General features: G+C 41.2%; 1 protein-coding gene across 4 annotated transcripts in view; it reads left to right on the top strand.

Moving 5' to 3' along the window:
* Positions 1-18,512, top strand: part of wdr21 (WD repeat domain 21) — a 119,486-nt gene that overhangs the window by 25,222 nt on the left and 75,752 nt on the right. For all 4 annotated transcript variants that reach the window (XM_080202913.1, XM_080202912.1, XM_080202914.1 and 1 more), the window contains 5 exons: positions 375-529; positions 3,765-3,847; positions 7,457-7,553; positions 12,279-12,425; positions 18,244-18,293. In XM_080202913.1, coding sequence (XP_080059039.1) covers positions 375-529; positions 3,765-3,847; positions 7,457-7,553; positions 12,279-12,425; positions 18,244-18,293 — 532 coding nt within the window. The remainder of the gene's footprint in view (positions 1-374; positions 530-3,764; positions 3,848-7,456; positions 7,554-12,278; positions 12,426-18,243; positions 18,294-18,512) is intronic.

The following is an 18,512-nucleotide window of genomic DNA, read 5'->3' as shown; positions in this document are numbered from 1 at the left end:
CTTCATTCACATTCCTCAGTCAGTTTTCCATTTCTTCAAATGATCGTATTGATACCACCAAGCTTTCTCCTCAGATTAATAAAAACAAAATACTGTGATGTTGGAATCTGAAATAAAATTAGAAAATACTGGAAAAACTCAGCAGGTCTGAGCTCTGAAGAAGAGTCATACGGACTGAACGTTAATTCTGTTTCTCTCTCCACAGGTGCTGCCAGACCTGCTGAGTTTTTCCAGCATTTTCTGTTTTTATTTCTCCTCGGGATGCCTTGCAAGGACATTGGTTGAATGCCAATTGGTTTTGAAAAACTGTGCATGTTTGGGTGTGTAAATGGAACTGTCCATACTGTTTAGTAATGAGTCTGTCTTATTTTTAGAGCTACCTGGATTTTACTATGATCAAAAAAAGAACAGATATTTTAGACTATTGCCTGGACACAACAATTGCAACCCTCTTACCTGGGAAACAATTAAGCAAAAGGAAATGGAAGAAAAAAGATTGAAGATGTTGGAGGAGGATGCTAAAACTGGGGTAATTAGACATGCATTTTACAAAATGCTTTTAAGTATGTTCAAGTCTGAGACAGATATGTAATCAATAAGGCAATCAAGGGTTATGGGGATAAGGTGGGAAAATGGAGTTGAGGATTATATCAGATCAGTCATGATCTCATTGAATGGAGAAGCAGACTTGATGGGCTGAATGGCTTACTTCTGCTTCTATATACTTCTGGAGGTCCTATGAGGAGAGGCTGAGGGATTTGGGGTTGTTTTCGCTGGAAAGAAGGCGGCTAAGAGGGGATCTTATTGAAACATATAAGATGATTAGAGGTTATAGATAGGGTGGATAGTGATAGCCTTTTTCCTCGGATGGAGAAATCTGGCACGAGGGGGCATGGCTTTAAATTAAGGGGGGGTAGTTATAGAACATAGAACATTACAGCGCAGAACAGGCCCTTCGGCCCATGATGTTGCGCCGACCAGTTACAAAACAATGACCCACTAACCTAAACCAATCCCTTTTCGTCCATAAACCTATCCATGGATCTCTTAAACGCCCCCAAACTAGGCGCATTTACAACTGCAGCAGGCAGGGCATTCCAATCCCTCACCACCCTCTGGGTAAAGAACCTACCCCTGACATCCGTCCTATAACTACCACCCCTTAATTTAAAGCCATGCCCCCTCGTGCTAGATTTCTCCATCAGAGGAAAAAGGCTATTACTATCCACCCTATCTAAACCTCTAATCACCTTATATGTTTCAATAAGATCCCCTCTTAGCCGCCTTCTTTCCAGCGAAAACAACCCCAAATCCCTCAGCCTCTCCTCATAGGACCTCCCCTCCATACCAGGCAACATCCTGGTAAACCTCCTCTGCACCCTCTCTGCAACCTGTCTAAGTCTTCCTGCAAACTATGACACCCTTCATCACTATCTACCACACCTCCGACTTTGGTGTCATCAGCAAATTTACTAATCCACCCAACTATACCCTCATCCAGATCATTAATAAAAATTACAAACAGCAGTGGCCCCAAAACAAAAAACAAAACAAGAAAAAAAAACAAGAAAAAACAAAACAAAAAAAAATAGGACGGATGTCAGGGGTAGGTTCTTTACCCAGAGGGTGGTGAGGGAGTGGAATGCCCTGCCTGCTGCAGTTGTAAATGCGCCTAGTTTGGGGGCGTTTAAGAGATCCGTGGATAGGTTTATGGACGAAAAGGGATTGGTTTAGGTTAGTGGGTCATTGTTTTGTAACTGGTCGGCGCAACATCGTGGGCCGAAGGGCCTGTTCTGTGCTGTTATGTTTTATGTTCTATATCTTATGGTCCCAGATCACCCTGAGAGTAGTGTCCTAAGCTTCATCAATGAAATTCTTTCCATCATAGGTCAGAAGTGGGGACATTCACTGATGATTGCACATCATTCGCTGGTGATTGTGCAATGTTCAGCACCATTTGCAACTCCTCAAATGCAGCAAGACCTGGACAACATCCAGACAAGTGACAAGAAACATTCATGCCATACAAGTGCCAGGAATAATCATCTTTAACAAGAGGGAACCTAACCACTGCCCCTTGACATTTATCATCATTGCTGAGTCCCCTACTATCAATATTCTGGAGGTCACCATTGACCATATACTGAATTAGACCAGCCACATAAACACTGTGGCTGCAAGAGTAGGTCAGAGGTTAGGAATCCTGAGGTAAGTACCTCACCTCCTGATTCCCCAAAGACTGTCTACCATCTACATGGCACAAGTCAGGAGTGTTATGCAATACTCTCCACTTGCCTGGATAAATGCAGGAAGGATGGTCAACAACATTGCCCTTAGTGTCCAGGGTAGCGGAGGTTAGAGGGATTAGTAGTTATAATATGTAGGGATATGGGGGTAGGGCCTGGGTGGGATTGTGTTCGGTGCAGACTCGATGGGCTGAAGGGCCTCTTTCTGCATTGTAGGGTTCTATGATCTGTGATCTATAATCTACGTGATACGCTGCAGTAAAGGATGTCCCGAGGCATGGTACATTGGGGAGACCATGCAGTCGCTACGACAACGGATGAATGAACGCCACTTGGCAATCACCAGGCAAGAGTGTTCTCCTCCTGTTGGGGAACACTTCAGTGGTCATGGGCATTCAGCCTCTGATCTTCGGATAAGCATTCTCCAAGGCTGCCTTCACAACACTTAACAGTGCGGAGTCAGTGAGCAGAGACTGATAGCCAAGTTCCGCACACGTGAGGGTGGCCTCAACCGGGATCTTGGGTTCATGTCACACTATTTGTAAGCCCCATAACGACTTGCCTGGACTTGCAAAATCTCATTAACTGTCCTGTCTGGAGACAACACACATCTCTTTAACCTGTGCTTCATGCTTTCTTCACTCACATTGTCTGTATCTTTAAGACTTCATTATCTGTGAAGACTCGCATACCAATCGTCATTTTGTAAATTGAGTTTGTGTCTTTATATGCCCCGTTTGTGAATAGAGCTCCCACCTGACGAAGGGGCAGTGCTCTGAAAACTAGTGGATTTTGGACCTGTTGGACTTTAACCTAATGTTTGAGACTTCTTACTGAGTGGAGACGGGACAGAGGTTGGTAAATTTGGCACTGAGAGGAATGGGAATGTTGTGGGAAGGCGATGGTAGAAATCTACCATGACCTTATCTCATGGCAGGATCGCTCGGAGACTCAAATGGCTGACTCCAAGTCCTATTTATGTTGGCATTTTATTCTTGAGTTCAGGGTCATAGAAGGTCATAGAAATCCTACAGTACAGAAAGAGGCCATTCGGCCCATCGAGTCTGCACTGACCACAATCCCACCCAGGCCCTACCCCCATATCCGTACACATTTTACCCACTAATCCTCTAATGTATGCATCTACGGTCAATTTAGTATGGCCAGTCAACCTAACCTGTGCATCTTTGGACTGTGGGAAGAAACTGGAGTGCGTGGAGGAAACCCATGCAGACACGAGGAGAATGTGCAAACTCCACACAGACAGTGACCCAGGCCGGGAATCAAACCCAGGTCCCTGGAGCTGGAAAGCACCACTGTGCTACCGTGCCCCCCAGTGTGTTATAATTATTCTCAGGATGTGAACTTTAGACTTCCCAATGACACAAAGTTTGTCTACCTGTCTCAGCCTTGCTCAGGTAAAATATATTTGTCAATTGACCAGGTTCTTAGCTCTCTAATGAAACCATATGTGACGATCTGCTTGATCATTTGAGTCCGAACTTTTTTTTAAAACAGCGGGTGGCTAGAATAGGTATGGACTTCACAAAGCTTCTACTGAAAAGACATTTTGGATTAATGAACTCGGCATCATATTTGCGGTAAGTAGGTTATATTAAAACAATTCACATAGTACACACAGTAACACAGATACAGTTGTTTAGCCAGCAAATCCACACCAGTTGAACTTCCTCCCATCATACTTCCTCTAATCTTATCAACGTATGTTTCTATTTCTTTCTCTCCCCGTGTGTTTATCTAGCTTTCCTGTAAAAGCATAGAGTCATAGAGGTTTGCAGCATGGAAGCAGGTCCTTTGACCCAATGTGTCCATGCTGCCTTTTCTTTAAACCCCTACGCTAGTCACAATTACCTGCATTTGGTCCATATCCCTCTATACCCATCTTACCCATATAACTCTTTAAATGTTTTTTAAAAGACAAAATTGTACTACTACTACTCTGGCAGCTTGTTTCAGACATACACCACTGTCTGTGTGAAAAAATTGCTCCTCTGGAAACTTTTGAATCTCTCCCCTGACTTAATTTTAAATTAGGTTTTTGTTTAAATACTAGCTATGAAGCTGTCAGATTGTTGTAAAAATTTCAATAATCCCCTAACCAGGTTTGGGCGACAGTCCCAAACTAACGTAGTTGACTTTTAGCTACCAGGAATGTTTCAGGCTGGACATTCCGACGTATCAAACTATGATGGCAGCCCCATCACGTTCCTGAGAAGTCCAACCATTCCAATAATACCATATGCGCAGAAAATAAATATTTAAAAATCTTATGTATTTTGATGATTGAAGTTATTTAGATGGTAACAAATAAGAAAATTGCATGTGCAGATTGAGGTCCCATGTGTGAAAATGAGATGAGCAACCATAGAACAGAGAACATTACAGCATAGTACAGGCCCTTCAGCCCTCAATGTTGTGCCGAGCTATGTCCAATCCCAAGATCAAGCTGTCCCCTTCCTATAATTCTGGTGTGCTCCATGTGCCTATCCAATAAACGCTTGAAAGTTCCTAAAGTATCACAGCTGGCTGTCTATTTCACACCCCAACCACACTCTGAGTAAAGAATCTACCTCAGACATCCCTCCTGAATCTCCTTCCATGAACCTGTAGTTATGCCCCCTAGTAATATCTACACCCACCTGAGGAAATAGTTTCTGCACATCCACTCTATCAATCTCCCTCATCATCTTATAAACCTCTTATAAAGTTGCCTCTCATCTTCCTCTGCTCCAAAGAGAAACGTCCCCCTCCCTCAACCTTTCCTCATAAGACCTACCCTCCAAGCCAGGCAGCATCCTGGTAAATCTCCTCTGCACTCTCTACAATGCCTCCACATCCTTAGTTCGTGTTTTGGTGATATAGATTGGCTGCTATGCTTGAGTAACCCCCGTTCAGCAAATAGTTTTGAGTTTTTCAATGTCCATCTGAGCAGATAGGCTGGGAATGTTTCATGTCGTGTTATGTCTAGTTAGATCTGAGTGAGCCTTGAACTCTTCATGTCGTGACAGTGAGGTGACTTTGGTGTCAACTGTGCCAAGATCACTGCTCTTCGTGAAGTAAGAGCAACAGTTCTGCATCATCTGTGTATTGTATAAGGTCTGTACACTACACAATACACAGTGTATGATCATTGATTTCTTAGTGTGGAAGGAGACCATTCAGTCCATCATGTCTGTAGCATTTCTCTGAATAAGCAATTCACTTAGTGTCACTGTGCCGCTTTCTCACCATAATCCTGCACATTCTTCCTTTTCAGATAACAACCTGATTCTCTTTTGAATGCCTCAATTGAACCTACCTCCATCACAGGCAGTGCATTCCAGATCCTAACCACTGTGTGTGCAAATATTTTTTCTCATCACTTTTTTGTTGCCAATTACTGTCATTCTCAATCCTTTGATGACTCAAAATAATTTTTCTCTGTGTTCTCAGCACTCTTTTCTCCGAGGGAAACAGCCCTAGCGTCTCCAGTCTATCTTTATAAGCAAAGTGCTTGATTCCTGGAGCCATTCTTGTGAATGTTTTCTGCACTTTCTCTAGTTCCTTCACATCCTTCCTAAATGATGGTACCCAGAACTGAATGGAGTACTCCAGCTAACACCCTGCTCTGTACTCAGTGCCCCTATTAATGAAACCTAAGAATCTGCATGCTTTATTAACTGTGCTCTTGATATGTCCTGCTGTCTTCAGTGATTTACACATGTATACACTGAGATCTGTCTACTCCAAAACTGCATTTGAGTTGTACTCTTTGTTTCATATTGTGACTTGATATTGTGGTTCTTTTTACTGAAATAAATTACTTCCCAATTCCCTTCACTGAATTTCACCTGTCACCTATTATAGAAAAGATATTAAACTAGAAAGAGTGCAAAAAAGATTTACTAGGCACTTGATGGTTTGAGCTGTAAGGAGAGGCTGGATCGACTGGGACTTTTTTCCCTGAAATGTAGGAAGCTTAGGAGTGATCTTATAGAGGTCTATAAAATAATGAGGGGCCACATTGCTTTATCAGCTGGATAGTCAACATCTTTTCCCAAAGGTAGGGGAGTCTAAAACTAGCAGGCATAGGTTTATGGTGAGAGGGGAGAGATACAAAAGGGGCAATTTTTTCACACAGAGGGTGATGAATGTCTGGAACAACCTGCCAGAGGTAGTAGCAAAGCGGGTAGAATTTTGTCTTTTAAAAAGCATTTAGACAGTTACATGGGTAAGATGGGGATAGAGGGGTATGGGCCAAACGCGGGCAATTGGGACTAGCTTAGTAATTAAAGAAGAGGGGCAGCATGGACAAGTTGGGCTGAAGGGCCTTTTCCCATGCTACAAAGCTTTATGACTCTATGACCTGCCTGTTCCACTAACTTGTCTACATCCTTTTGATGTTCTATGCTATCCTCTTCACAGTTTGCAGTGTGTCCAAGTTTTGTATCATCTGCAAATGTTGAAATTGTGCCCTGTACATCAAAATCTTGGTCATTAACATATAATAGGAAAAGAAAGGGTCCTAACACTGAACCCTGGGAATTCCACCGCAAACCTTTCTCTAGCTTGAAAAACATCATTATTGCTCAGTTTTCCATCACTCAGCCAATTTCATATCAATAATTTCAACTGCCCCTTTTATTTCATGACCGATAATTTTGCTCATAAATCTGTGGTGTGGCACTTAATCAAATGCCTTTTAGAAGTACAATGTGAGAATTAGTCTGGAGCAGCCAGTCAAACATGGCAAGAGGGCATTCAGAATTAGTGCAAACACAAGAAATTTAGGTGATACGTGTTAGGAAAGATGCATTTCACATTTTACATTTTCAACCATTTGTACTCTCATCGGAAGTGCAAGATGTGTGTTGGTTTAACATAAATTTTATCCTTGGAGATCATGTATGATTCTTGTAAATCACTTCCTCCAAGGCCAATACGTCCTTCCCAAAGTGCGATGCCTAGAACTGCTCACATTGCTTTCAGTGTACTGATGCATGACTTCTATCCCCTTAAATTCTAGTTCTTTTGACTATACAGGCAGCATTCCAATTGCCCTTTTTGGTAATTTTTTGTTCATGACCTTTTAATTAATTATGTCAATCCTTTTTAGGTATTTCCATGAAATGAGCTCATAATATTGAGATTTGACAGTAATCATTTTTAAAATATATATTTAACTATTTCCACCACAAAAACATGTACAGATTTGCTCAAGAACTGAAGGTCAGTGGAATGAGAAGGAATAAATTGGAGGTTTACAGTTCCGATTCTTCCAACAACGGCAGTTTCAAAATGATTTTGGTAAGTATGAGACAGAAATTTTTTTTTTGTTTTCTAACTCCGAAGTGGTTGTCTAAACTTTCATAATTGGAAGGTAGCAGCTAACAAAATGCTTTGAATGACACCAGTGTGGTTAAGAATTGGATTGGGCTTTATTGAACAAACGGGACATATTTACCTGTATGATACAGGTTTGCTCTGTCCTATATCACTGCATTTCAATTCAAACGTGGGGGGTGGAAGATAATTGAGTGTTCTTAGCGAGGATATTTATTGGTAGACTTGTTCAACAGATGAATGGGCTACATTTGTGAAGTTCTTCAAAAATAATAAAACATCGTTTTTTTTTGCCCATTACTCCCAATAATTTGGGAATAATGTAACTCTAATCTTTAAAACAGTGTGCAGGCAAATCTGGGTGAATACAGACCCATTAGTTTGGCATTGGTAATTAGGGAAGCAACTTCAGGGAGTTATTAGGAATGTGGTATAGAACTGCCTAAACAGGGAAACACACATTAGGGGCATCCAAAATGATTTTAAAAGAAGGTTTAGTAGGTTAGAGCTCAAAAAAGAGACACGTTGGACTCGAAACACTAACTCTATTTCTCTCTCTCCAGAGATGCAGTTAGACTTGCTGAATTTTTCCAGCACTTTTTGCTCTTGCTTCAGATTTTCAGCATCCATGGTACTTTGCTTCCATTCAAAAAAAGGATTTCCAGTTTTCATAACCAGACTTTGGTTAAAAAAAATCTATTTAGAATTAAAAAAAATCTTTTGATTGGATACAGGAGATTTGCCAACAGATTGGAGGTTCTGGTAACGACAATAATTTATGTACTGAATTCAGAACTGGCTGGAAGGCCTAAAGGCAGAAAATTATTATAAATATATTGGAATCTATTAGAGACCATTCATTAGTGATGTCCTGCAGGAATTGATGTTGGGCTGTTGCTATTTATGTTAATGATTTAGATATAAGATATTTTCAAACGTTGCTAAGAACTGTGGGAGTGTAGACAAATGTTCAACATATCTTGATGTGTTGGGAATTGGGCCTCTGGCTGGCAGATGATGTTTAGTTTTGAAAGATGTTATACATATTGGGATGAAGAATGCTGGGCAAGTCTTTTCAACACATTACATTAAAAAGCATTAAAACAAGGAGAGGTATGGATGTTCCAGTGGAGGGCTCTCATGAACAATATTGTGAAACAAAAATGGAGTGAACAGGTATACATTGAAGAATTGACTGTATTATTTTGGCCTTGTACTAGATCTTGGGATATTGTGTCCAATTTTGGGTACAGATTGATATTAAAGTTTTAGAAAATGTGCAGTGATGGATTACAAGACTAATTTCCAGTTTAAAACAACTTTGAGCCTATCTAGGCAATGAATAACTAAAATCCTACCCTTAGAGAATTAGGGTAGAAGGCAATAGATTGTATAGACGGTTTGTTCCCACTAAATAAAACAAATTATATAAGGCTAGGCTTGGGTTCAATGTCAGGGTGGCTCTTTTACCAGTGGCAGTTGGGGATGGGCAACAAATGTTGGACTTTCTAGTAACATGCTCATCCTATGAAATAAGATAAGGAACAAGGCCAAAGCTTGTGCACTGGACATGGATTCTCTAATTTCCTTCCAACAAGAGCTAGACCTGTTCAAGGCTGGGGTGCAGATTACCACACAAAAGATAGATTCTGTCTAATAATAATACAAGCCAATGTGAACTCCTGGATCAGAGAGGAAGTTTTCATCTTTTTCTCTCCTAATTGGCCTGAGTTTGTATCTGGTGTTTCACCTTGCAGGGGGTCATCTGGCTATCTGATGAGAAATGTGTTGTCTGTTTTATGATTCACAAGGAGTTGTGAATAGTATCAAAGTATTATGGCTCAGTGCAGCAGAGATCTCCTTCCCATTATTGCTGTCTCTTCATAACTTCTATCTGCAATATGAAATTGGACTACCATGTTAGTGTGTCATGGATTCATCATTATGTATCACCCAAAGAAACTGATAGATGAGAAGCACTGATAGGCTGACACCCAAAAACTAACTAGACCATGGTTTCTGTCGCATTCCAAGCTGAACTGAAACTAACTTTTAAGTGATGTCATTAGTGATCAGTCAGTATTGTATTTATAAGAACTGCTACAACCCTACTCATTTATAGAGCAAAGGTAGGCCATTCAGCCCATCAATTTTTTTCAACTCTGCAGAGGGCTCCTGTTCCCCTGCTTGGTCTCTGTATCTCTGAAAATTTATTTCTTTCTATTTCCATTTGAAAAGATTCATCACTTCTGTTTCCACCACACTCATGGGCAGCAGGTTCCAGGTCGTTATCACTGAGGGTTTTGGTTACAGCTTGGTAGGTCTGAAGAGGTATTCATAGTCATACTTGGGTTAAGTGCAAGTTGCCTTCATGCTTGCTGGCACACTCAGCTCTGTCTGACACATTTCAAATTTTCTTCCAAGTGTTCCACTGCCTTTGAGCGTCATTCAGATGTTCTAATCAATTCTCATTTTTCCTTTGGTGAAATATTTGACTGCTTTAGTTCATAGGCTGGGAATTCATAGAACACTACAGCACAAAAAGGCTCTTCGGCCCATAAGTTGCGCTGATCTTATCCCTACCTATTAGGCCTATCTATAACCCTCAATCCCATTAAATCCCATGTACTCATCCAGAAGTCTCTTAAAAGACCCCAGCGAGTTCGCCTCCACCACCACCGACGGCAGCTGATTCCATTCACCCACCACCCTCTGAGTGAAAAACTTACCTCTGACATCTCCTCTGTACCTACACCCCAGCACCTTAAACCTCTGTCCTCTTATAGCGACCATTTCAGCCCTGGGAAATAGCCTCTGAGAATCCACCCGATCTATACCTCTCAACATCTTATAAACCTCTATCAGGTCACCTCTCACCCTTCGTCTCTCCAGGGAGAAAAGACCAAGCTCCCTCAACCTATCCTCATAAGGCATGCCACCCAATCCAGGCAACATCCTTGTAAATCTCCTCTGCACCCTTTCAATAGCTTCCACATCTTTCACCTTATTGCCAAAACAATCTTGTTTCTGAGACACTTAATGTTTTTTAGTGAGAAATTCAACTTACACGTGCCATTCTAAGTCCTTAAATTTTATCTCTTCATTTTTTGGGGGATGCAATATTTTTGTAGATTTCTTCCAAATATTTGACCATTTTCTTCAGCTCTGTAGTCTTATTCTTTTACCTCTTAGCTTCCTCCTGGAATATAGAACATTCCTAATCTTCTCTGACAACTGGTTCATCTTTTCCTTCAGAGTGACATTGAATTCATTTTGCTTCACTTTGTAATTTTCCAATGGCATAAATTTTGACAGAGATTTTTGTAGCCCTTTAGCAGGTTTTCCATTTCTTAGTGAAGCTCAATTATTTCATCTTGAGTTTTCTTGTAATTTAACTGTAATTCATATGGTTCTGATGTACCTCCATTCTGCTGCTTAAGGTAGATTTTATTCCTTTGAGCTGCTGAAGGGTTATGTATTGTTTTTGAATTCTATCTTGAAGGACGATTGATTTTATTATTGTCATGTGTATGTAGTGCAAATTATTGTTTCTTGCTCACTATACAGACAAAGCAATACTGTTCACAGAATCTACCCCTCCTCCACATGGCCACCTATCCATTGTTGTTCAGATTTGCTCCCATGAACACATTCTACTCTCTCAGCTTTTGCCACTATTAGCACTCTTCATCCCTTAATGGCACCAATAGCACTCCCCTTTGTCTTATATGCACCCAGGTTGATAAGGTTGTTAAGAAGGCGTATGGTATGTTAGCTTTTATTGGTAGAGGGATTGAATTTCGGAGCTGTGAGGTCATGTTGCAACTGTACAAAACTCTTGTGCGGCCGCACTTGGAGTACTGCGTACAGTCCTGGTCGCCACATTATAAGAAGGATGTGGAGGCATTGGAAAGGGTGCAGAGGAGGTTTACCAGGATGTTGCCTGGTATGGTGGGAAGGTCTTATGAGGAGAGGCTGAGGGACTTGAGGTTATTTTCATTAGAAAGAAGAAGGTTACGAGGTGACCTAATTGAGGCATACAAGATGATCAGAGGGTTAGATAGGGTAGACAGTGAGAGCCTTTTTCCTCGGATGGTGATGGCTAACACGAGGGGACGTAGCTTTAAATTAAGGGGTGGTAATTATAGGATGGATGTCAGAGGTAAGTACTTTACTCAGAGGGTAGTAGGGGCGTGGAATGCCCTGCCTGCAGCAGTTGTGGACTCGCCAACTTTAAGGGCGTTCAAATGGTCAGTGGATAGGCATATGGATAACAGTTTAGGTTAGAGGGCCATTAGATTGGTTCCACTGGTCGACGCAACATCAGGGCCGAAGGGCCTGTACTGCGCTGTAATATTCTATGCTCTATATCCAGAACAAATTCGTCCATATCTCCTTTATCCTGACTTATCCCTAGACTTCTATTCTGTTCCACCTCCTCTGCCTCTTTTCCAACTATATAATTCTGTACTATATAATTCTGTACAAGGGCCGTTTATATCTGAAACGTTAACTCTGTTTCTCTCCACAGATGCTGCCAGATCTGCTGAGTTTATCCAGCATGCTCTGCTTTTGTTCCAGATTTCAGCATCTGCAGCATTTTGCTTTTAATTTCAATGCTTCTATGACTCTGTTTACCTGCCGAGTAATATATCTAACTCATAATTGCTGATATGCTATTTTTGATAGGCAGATACAAACTGTAAACGGATATTTTCAGTAAAAAATGATGAAACTGGCTACAAATATGGAATTCTAAATCTTGATGGACATAGGAAAGAATCCCAACTTATTTCTGTGGATATGTACGACAATCTCTACTTCACACATCGCAAGGTTCGTTGCTACTTTTTAAATCAGTTTAAAATGTGTTTGTGAACTATTGAAATGGCAATTCATAACTTCAAAAATTTGAGTAATACATGCAGAATACTCTGTGGCTTTTTAAATTTGCACATAAAAGGAAAATAAGAGGACAGTAGGGATTTTCTCCTCCTTGGGACCTTTCACACCTCACTACTTCCCTGATCAAGAGGATAGCCTTGCAGATAAATTCCCAACACTCTGATGTCAGCTGATGAAGGATGACAGCAAAGTGATGAAAAGAGTTGTCGACAATGCTGTCGAACTACACTCAGCAATAACCTGCTCACTGACGATCAGTTTGGGTTCTTCCAGGGAGCCACTCTGCTCCTGACCTCATTATAGTCTTGGTTCAAACAAATTTTGTCCAGATATCAAGGACATTCACTTTCACCTCACCTCTGGAGTTCAGCTCACTTGCTTGGCACCCCATTGTTAGGAATTTGGGAAGTTAACAAGGTTTCAAGTTGAACTTGGAATTAAAACAAAAGAACAGACAAGTAACAAGATTAGGAGGCATCTAGAGAAATTAAGATGTGAATGACCATATCAGTAAAACTGTTCACCAGAGATGATGGGCAAGGCAGATGAACTTGGCATGGATGGGTATGTAGGATTGGGATGTGACAGCAATTACTGAAACACGGCTAAGGGAGGGGCAGGACTGGCAGCTCAATGTTCCAGGGTACAGATGCTATAGGAGAGATAGAACAGGAGATAAGAGAGGGGCGAGTTGCACTTTTGATTAGAGAAAGCATCACGGCCGTACTGTGAGGGGATATATCCAAGGGCTCAGCCACTATATGGGTAGAACTGAGAAATAAGGAGGAGGAAATCACTTTGATAGAGTTGTACTATAGGCCCCCAAATAGTCGGCAGGAAATTGAGGAGCAAATATGTAAGGAGATTACAGATAGCTCCAAGAAAAATAGGGTGGTTGTAATTGGAGATTTTAATTTTCCCAACATTGACTGGGACAGCCATTGGATTAGGGGGCTGGATGGAGAGAAATTTAAGTGTACTTAGGAGGAATTTCTCATTCAGTATGTGGATGGCTCGACTAGAGAGGGGGCAAAACTTGACCTCTTGGGAAATAAGGAAGGGCAGGTGACAGTTAGTGAGGCATCAGTTTGGGATCAGTGACCATAATTCTGTTGGTTTTAAGATAGCTATGGAGGATGATAGGTCTGGCCCAAAAGTTAAAATCCTAAATTGGGGCGAGACTAATTTTGATGGTATCAGGCAAGAACTTTCAAAAGTTAACTGGGGGAGTCTGTGGGAAGGCAAAGGGATGTCTAGTAAGTGGCAAAAGCCTATCATCCTGGGTTCAGGGTAAACACATTTCTCTTAAAGTGAAGGGCAAGGCTGGCAGAAGTAGGGAACCCTGGATGACTCAGGATAGTGAGGCCCTGGTCAAGAAGGAGAAAGAGGCACGTGACATGCAAGTGACTCCCATGAAGAGTGTAGGAGGTTAAGAGAGAAATCAGGTGGGCAAAAAGGGGACACAAGATTGTTTTGGCAGATAAGGCAAAGGAGAACCCAAAGAGCTTCTATAAATACATAAAGGGCAAAAGAGGAACATGGGAGAAAGTAGGGCCTCTTAAGGATCAACAGGGTCATCTATGTGCGAATCCATAAGGGATGGGTGAGATCCTAAATGAATATTTCTCATCAGTATTTATTGTTGGGGAACTTGGGGAAATAAATAGTGATGTATTGAGGAGTGTACGTATTACAGAGGTACTGGAAGTCTTAAACGGCATCTAGGTAGATAAATTCCCGGGATCTAATGAAGTGTATCCCAGGACATTGTGGAAGACTGAGAAGGAAATTGCGGATCCCCTAGCCGAGATATTTGAATCATCGATAGCCACGGGTGAGATGCCTGAAGATTGGAGAGTGGCAAATGTTGTGCCTCTTTTTAAAAAGGGTTGCAGGGAAAAGCCTGAGAAATATAGGCTTCACACCTGTGGTGGGTAAATTGTTGGAAGTATTTTGAGAGACAGGATTGACAGGCATTTAGAGATGCAAGGACTGATTAGGGACAGTCAGCATGGCTTTTTGAGTGGAAAATCATGTCTCACAAATTTGATTGGGTTTTTTGAAGGGGTAACCAAGAAGGTAGATGAGGGCAGTGCATTTGATGCTGTCTACATGGACTTTAGCAAGGCCTTTGATGAGGTACTGCATGATAGGTTCTTGCAAAAGGTTAAGTCTCACGGGATCCAGGATGAGGTAGTCAAATGGATATAAAATTGGCTTCTTGACAGAATGTGGGTATGCCGGCATTGGACTGGCGTAAACACAGTAAAAAGTCTGACAACACCAGGTTTTAGTCCAACCGATTTATTTGATAATAGACTCACACATCTATTATCAAATAAATCTATTATCAAATAAATCGGTTGGACTAAAACCTGGTGTTGTCAGACTTTTTCTTGACAGAAGCCAGAGGGTGGCTCTAGAGTGTTGTTTTTCAATCTGGAGGCCTGCGATCAGCAGTGTGCCTCAGGGATCAGTGCTGGGTCCACTGTTATTTGTCATTTATATTAATGATTTGGATGAGAATATAGGAGGCATGGTTAATAAGTTTGCAGATGACACCAAGATTGGTGGCGTAGTGGACCGTGAAAAAAGTTATCTACGATTGCAATAGGATATTGATCAATTGGGCCAGTGGGCTGACAAATGGCAGTTGGTGTTTACTTTAGACAAGTGTGAGGTGATGCATTTTGGTAGATTGAACCAGGGTAGGACTTACTCAGTTAATGGTAAGGCGTTGGGGAGAGTTACAGAAGAAAGTGATCTAGAGGTAAATGTTAATAGTTCCTTGAAAGTAGAATCACAGATTGACAGAGTGGTGAAGAAGGCATTCGTTTCATTGGTCAGAACATTCAATACAGAAATTGGGATGTTGAAGTTTGTACAAGACATTGGTAAGGCCACACTTGGAATACTGTACAGTCACCCTATTTTTGAAAGAATATTATTAAACTAGAAAGAGTGCAGAAAAGATGCTACCGGGACTTGATGGTTTGGATTAAAAGGAGTAGCTGGATAGATTGGGACTTTTTTCTCTGGAGCATATGAGGCTGGGTGATCTTATAGAGTATAAATAATTATAAATGAGGGGCACAGATCAGCTGGATAGTCAATATCTTTTCCCAAAAGTACGGGAGTCTAAAACTAGAGGGCATAGGTTTAAGGTGAGAGGAGAGAGATACAAAATTGTCCAGAGGGGCAATTTTTTTCACACAGGGTGGTGAGTGTCTGGAACAAGCTGCCAGAGGTAGCAATAGAGGTGTTGTCTTTTAAGAAGCATTTAGATAGTTACATGGGTAAGGTGGGTATAGAGGGATATGGGCCAAATGCAGGCGATTGGGATTAGTTTAGGGGTTTAAAAAAAGGCCACATGGACAAGTTGGGCTGAATGGCCTGTTTCCATGCTATGACTATGAGATCAATGGAGCTATACAATTGATAACTTGTAAAGGCAAGGAATTTGAGCAGCCAAATCCACAAGGTGGAATAATAAGAGACTGAACAATATAATTGCTAGCGCCCTCATTGGGGTAGCAGGCTGATTTTCTATCCAACTGTCAGACAGGCCAGCTCCATGTAATCTTTAGAGAGGCCAATCAATCTATGATCAAAGCCATGGACACCTGTTCCATTTAACATTTAGAGCCCCGCAGATTACTAAAAGACACAGTTTTGTGCCTTTGAACCAGGAAAGACAGTTTCCCACTCTTGGGTCTTCTAAACTGTATTGTCTGGTAACTGTTAGCTAGGTTTGACAAATAGCGTGCCAATTATTGGATGTTACTTGGGAAAGGGGTGTCTTAGTGAGTACAAGGAACATGGTTATATTTCGGGAACGAGTGTTAGTTTCAGATAAAATGGTCTGTTAAGGTATTTACATACTTAACATAACAGATAACATCAGCAGGGTTCTTAGCACCCATCCACCACTTTCAAAATCTATTCCCTCCACCACCAATGCACAGTGGCAGCAGTGTCTACCACGACAAGATGCACTGCAGCAACTCGTCAAACTCATTACTACCTAGAAGGACAGTGCAGCAGATGCATGGGAACACCAGTACCTGCATGTCCCCCTCCAAGTCACTCATCATTTTGACTTGGAACTGTATCGCTATTTTTTCACGTCGCTGGGTCAATAACCCTTCCTAATCACAGTGAGTGTATCTGCACCACATGGACTCCAGTGGTTCAAGAGCTAGCTGACCAGCACTTTCTCAAGGCAGATTTGAGATGTCTGAAATTAAAAATAGGAAATGCTGGAAATGTTCAGCATGCCAATTTGCATTTATAGGAAGAGCAACAGAGTTAATGGTTCAGGTTTTTCATTAGAACTGAAAAAAATCTATCTCTGTTTTGAAATGTTCAATTGATCCCCAGTCTGAACAGCTTCACTGGGAGAGGAAGTTCCAAACACCACCACCCTTTGTGTAAGAAATGCTTCCTTACATCAGTCCTAAATGACTCAGTTCTATTTTAAGGTTATATCTCTTGTTCCAGATCATTGAAATCATAGAAACCCTACAGTATAGAAAGAGGCCATTTGGCCCATGGAGTCTGCACCAACCATAATCCTACCCAGGCCCTACCCCCATATCTCTAATATTTACACACTAATCCCTTTAACCTACGCCTCTCAGGGAACTAAACGCAATTTTTTTAGCATGGCCAATGAACCTAACCCGCACATCTTTGGACTGTGGGAGGAAACCCACGCAGACATGAGGAGAATGTGCAAACTCCACATAGACAGTGACCCAAGCCGGGAATCGAACCCAGGTCCCTGGAGCTGTGAAGCAGCAGTGCTAACCACTGTGCACCATGCCGCTGTAAATGTTCCCTCAAGAAAATAATTTCTCTCTATCTATCATTTCAAATTCTTCAATCATCATAAAGAACTAACCTACCATCATAATTTAATCTGTTTAGTCCTGACATCATTGTGACTGAGTTGTGGTGTCCTGAGACTAATGCATTATTATAGATGAGGTCTCACCAGAGTTCTGTGCTGCTATAACATCAAAACAAACGCCTTTTGTTTTCTAGTCCCTTTGAGATGAAGGCTAACATTCTATGAAGATTTGAAATTATTTTTGTAGGTTACCACTAAGTTTTCGTGATCAACCTCTCAATTTCCAACCAAATTGTAACCCCCTTTGCAACGTTCTGCTTATTACATTACCTTGAGTTCTTAGCAAATTTGGAAAATGGCTCCGAATTCTTTCATCCGTGCATTGATAACACAAGAAGTTATTATCCCAATCGTTTTCTGGTAGGTTGAAATCTCAACTGTGATGGTTGGTCCCTGACTAGTCAGCTTTCTTAGCCTTCATTTTCAGATTAAAGCTGTCATCCTGGTTTGGAATTCAGTGGTTTACCCAGTCACTTTTACCATTTAGGGAGGAACTAAACCATGATCAAACTGGACAAGGGAGGATCGGCATTGGGTTTGATCATTTGAATGTTATGATAATACATACGGTCTCGTCATGGAAATTGCAGCTTGTATAGAATGACTTTATGATACTGCATAATTGATCATCTCCCAAACAGTAGTATAGGTGGGTTGATGCGTGGATAATCCAACAGATTTAGTGGATAGCAGAAATAGTGCCAAGTATTCTGATCATCCTATTACACCTGTTCCAGATAGTAAATTGAATGTTGCACTCTAACCTGTGTTGTGGGAGGCTATTTAACAAAGTTAATAAAAATCGAATGTTTTAAATTTATTATTCTAATTTTTCAGGGGACCTCAATCTGCTGGGCATCTCTATCTGGCTGCGATTCTCACATCATGTATCCTTTAAAATATTTTCGGCTGAGTAATGCGCTTTGAATTGATGGGCAAAATTTTCCGATTTGGCCGCCTGTAATATTAATTGATCTGTGTTCATTGTGACAGTTTTGTAATATTTGTGAGAGCTCAAGTTTGTATATGCAACAGGTAAAGCATTCCACAACAATTTATTGTTTTTAATTGTCACTTTTTTTTGCTTCAAGAAGGTAAGATTTAAA

The sequence above is a fragment of the Carcharhinus amblyrhynchos genome, chromosome 14 (genome assembly GCF_965287045.1).
Source record: "Carcharhinus amblyrhynchos chromosome 14, sCarAmb.v2.hapA, whole genome shotgun sequence".
NCBI classification, from domain to species: domain Eukaryota; kingdom Metazoa; phylum Chordata; class Chondrichthyes; order Carcharhiniformes; family Carcharhinidae; genus Carcharhinus; species Carcharhinus amblyrhynchos.
The sequence above is the reverse complement of the archived record's forward strand: the minus strand, read 5'-3'. Positions and strand labels throughout refer to the sequence as shown.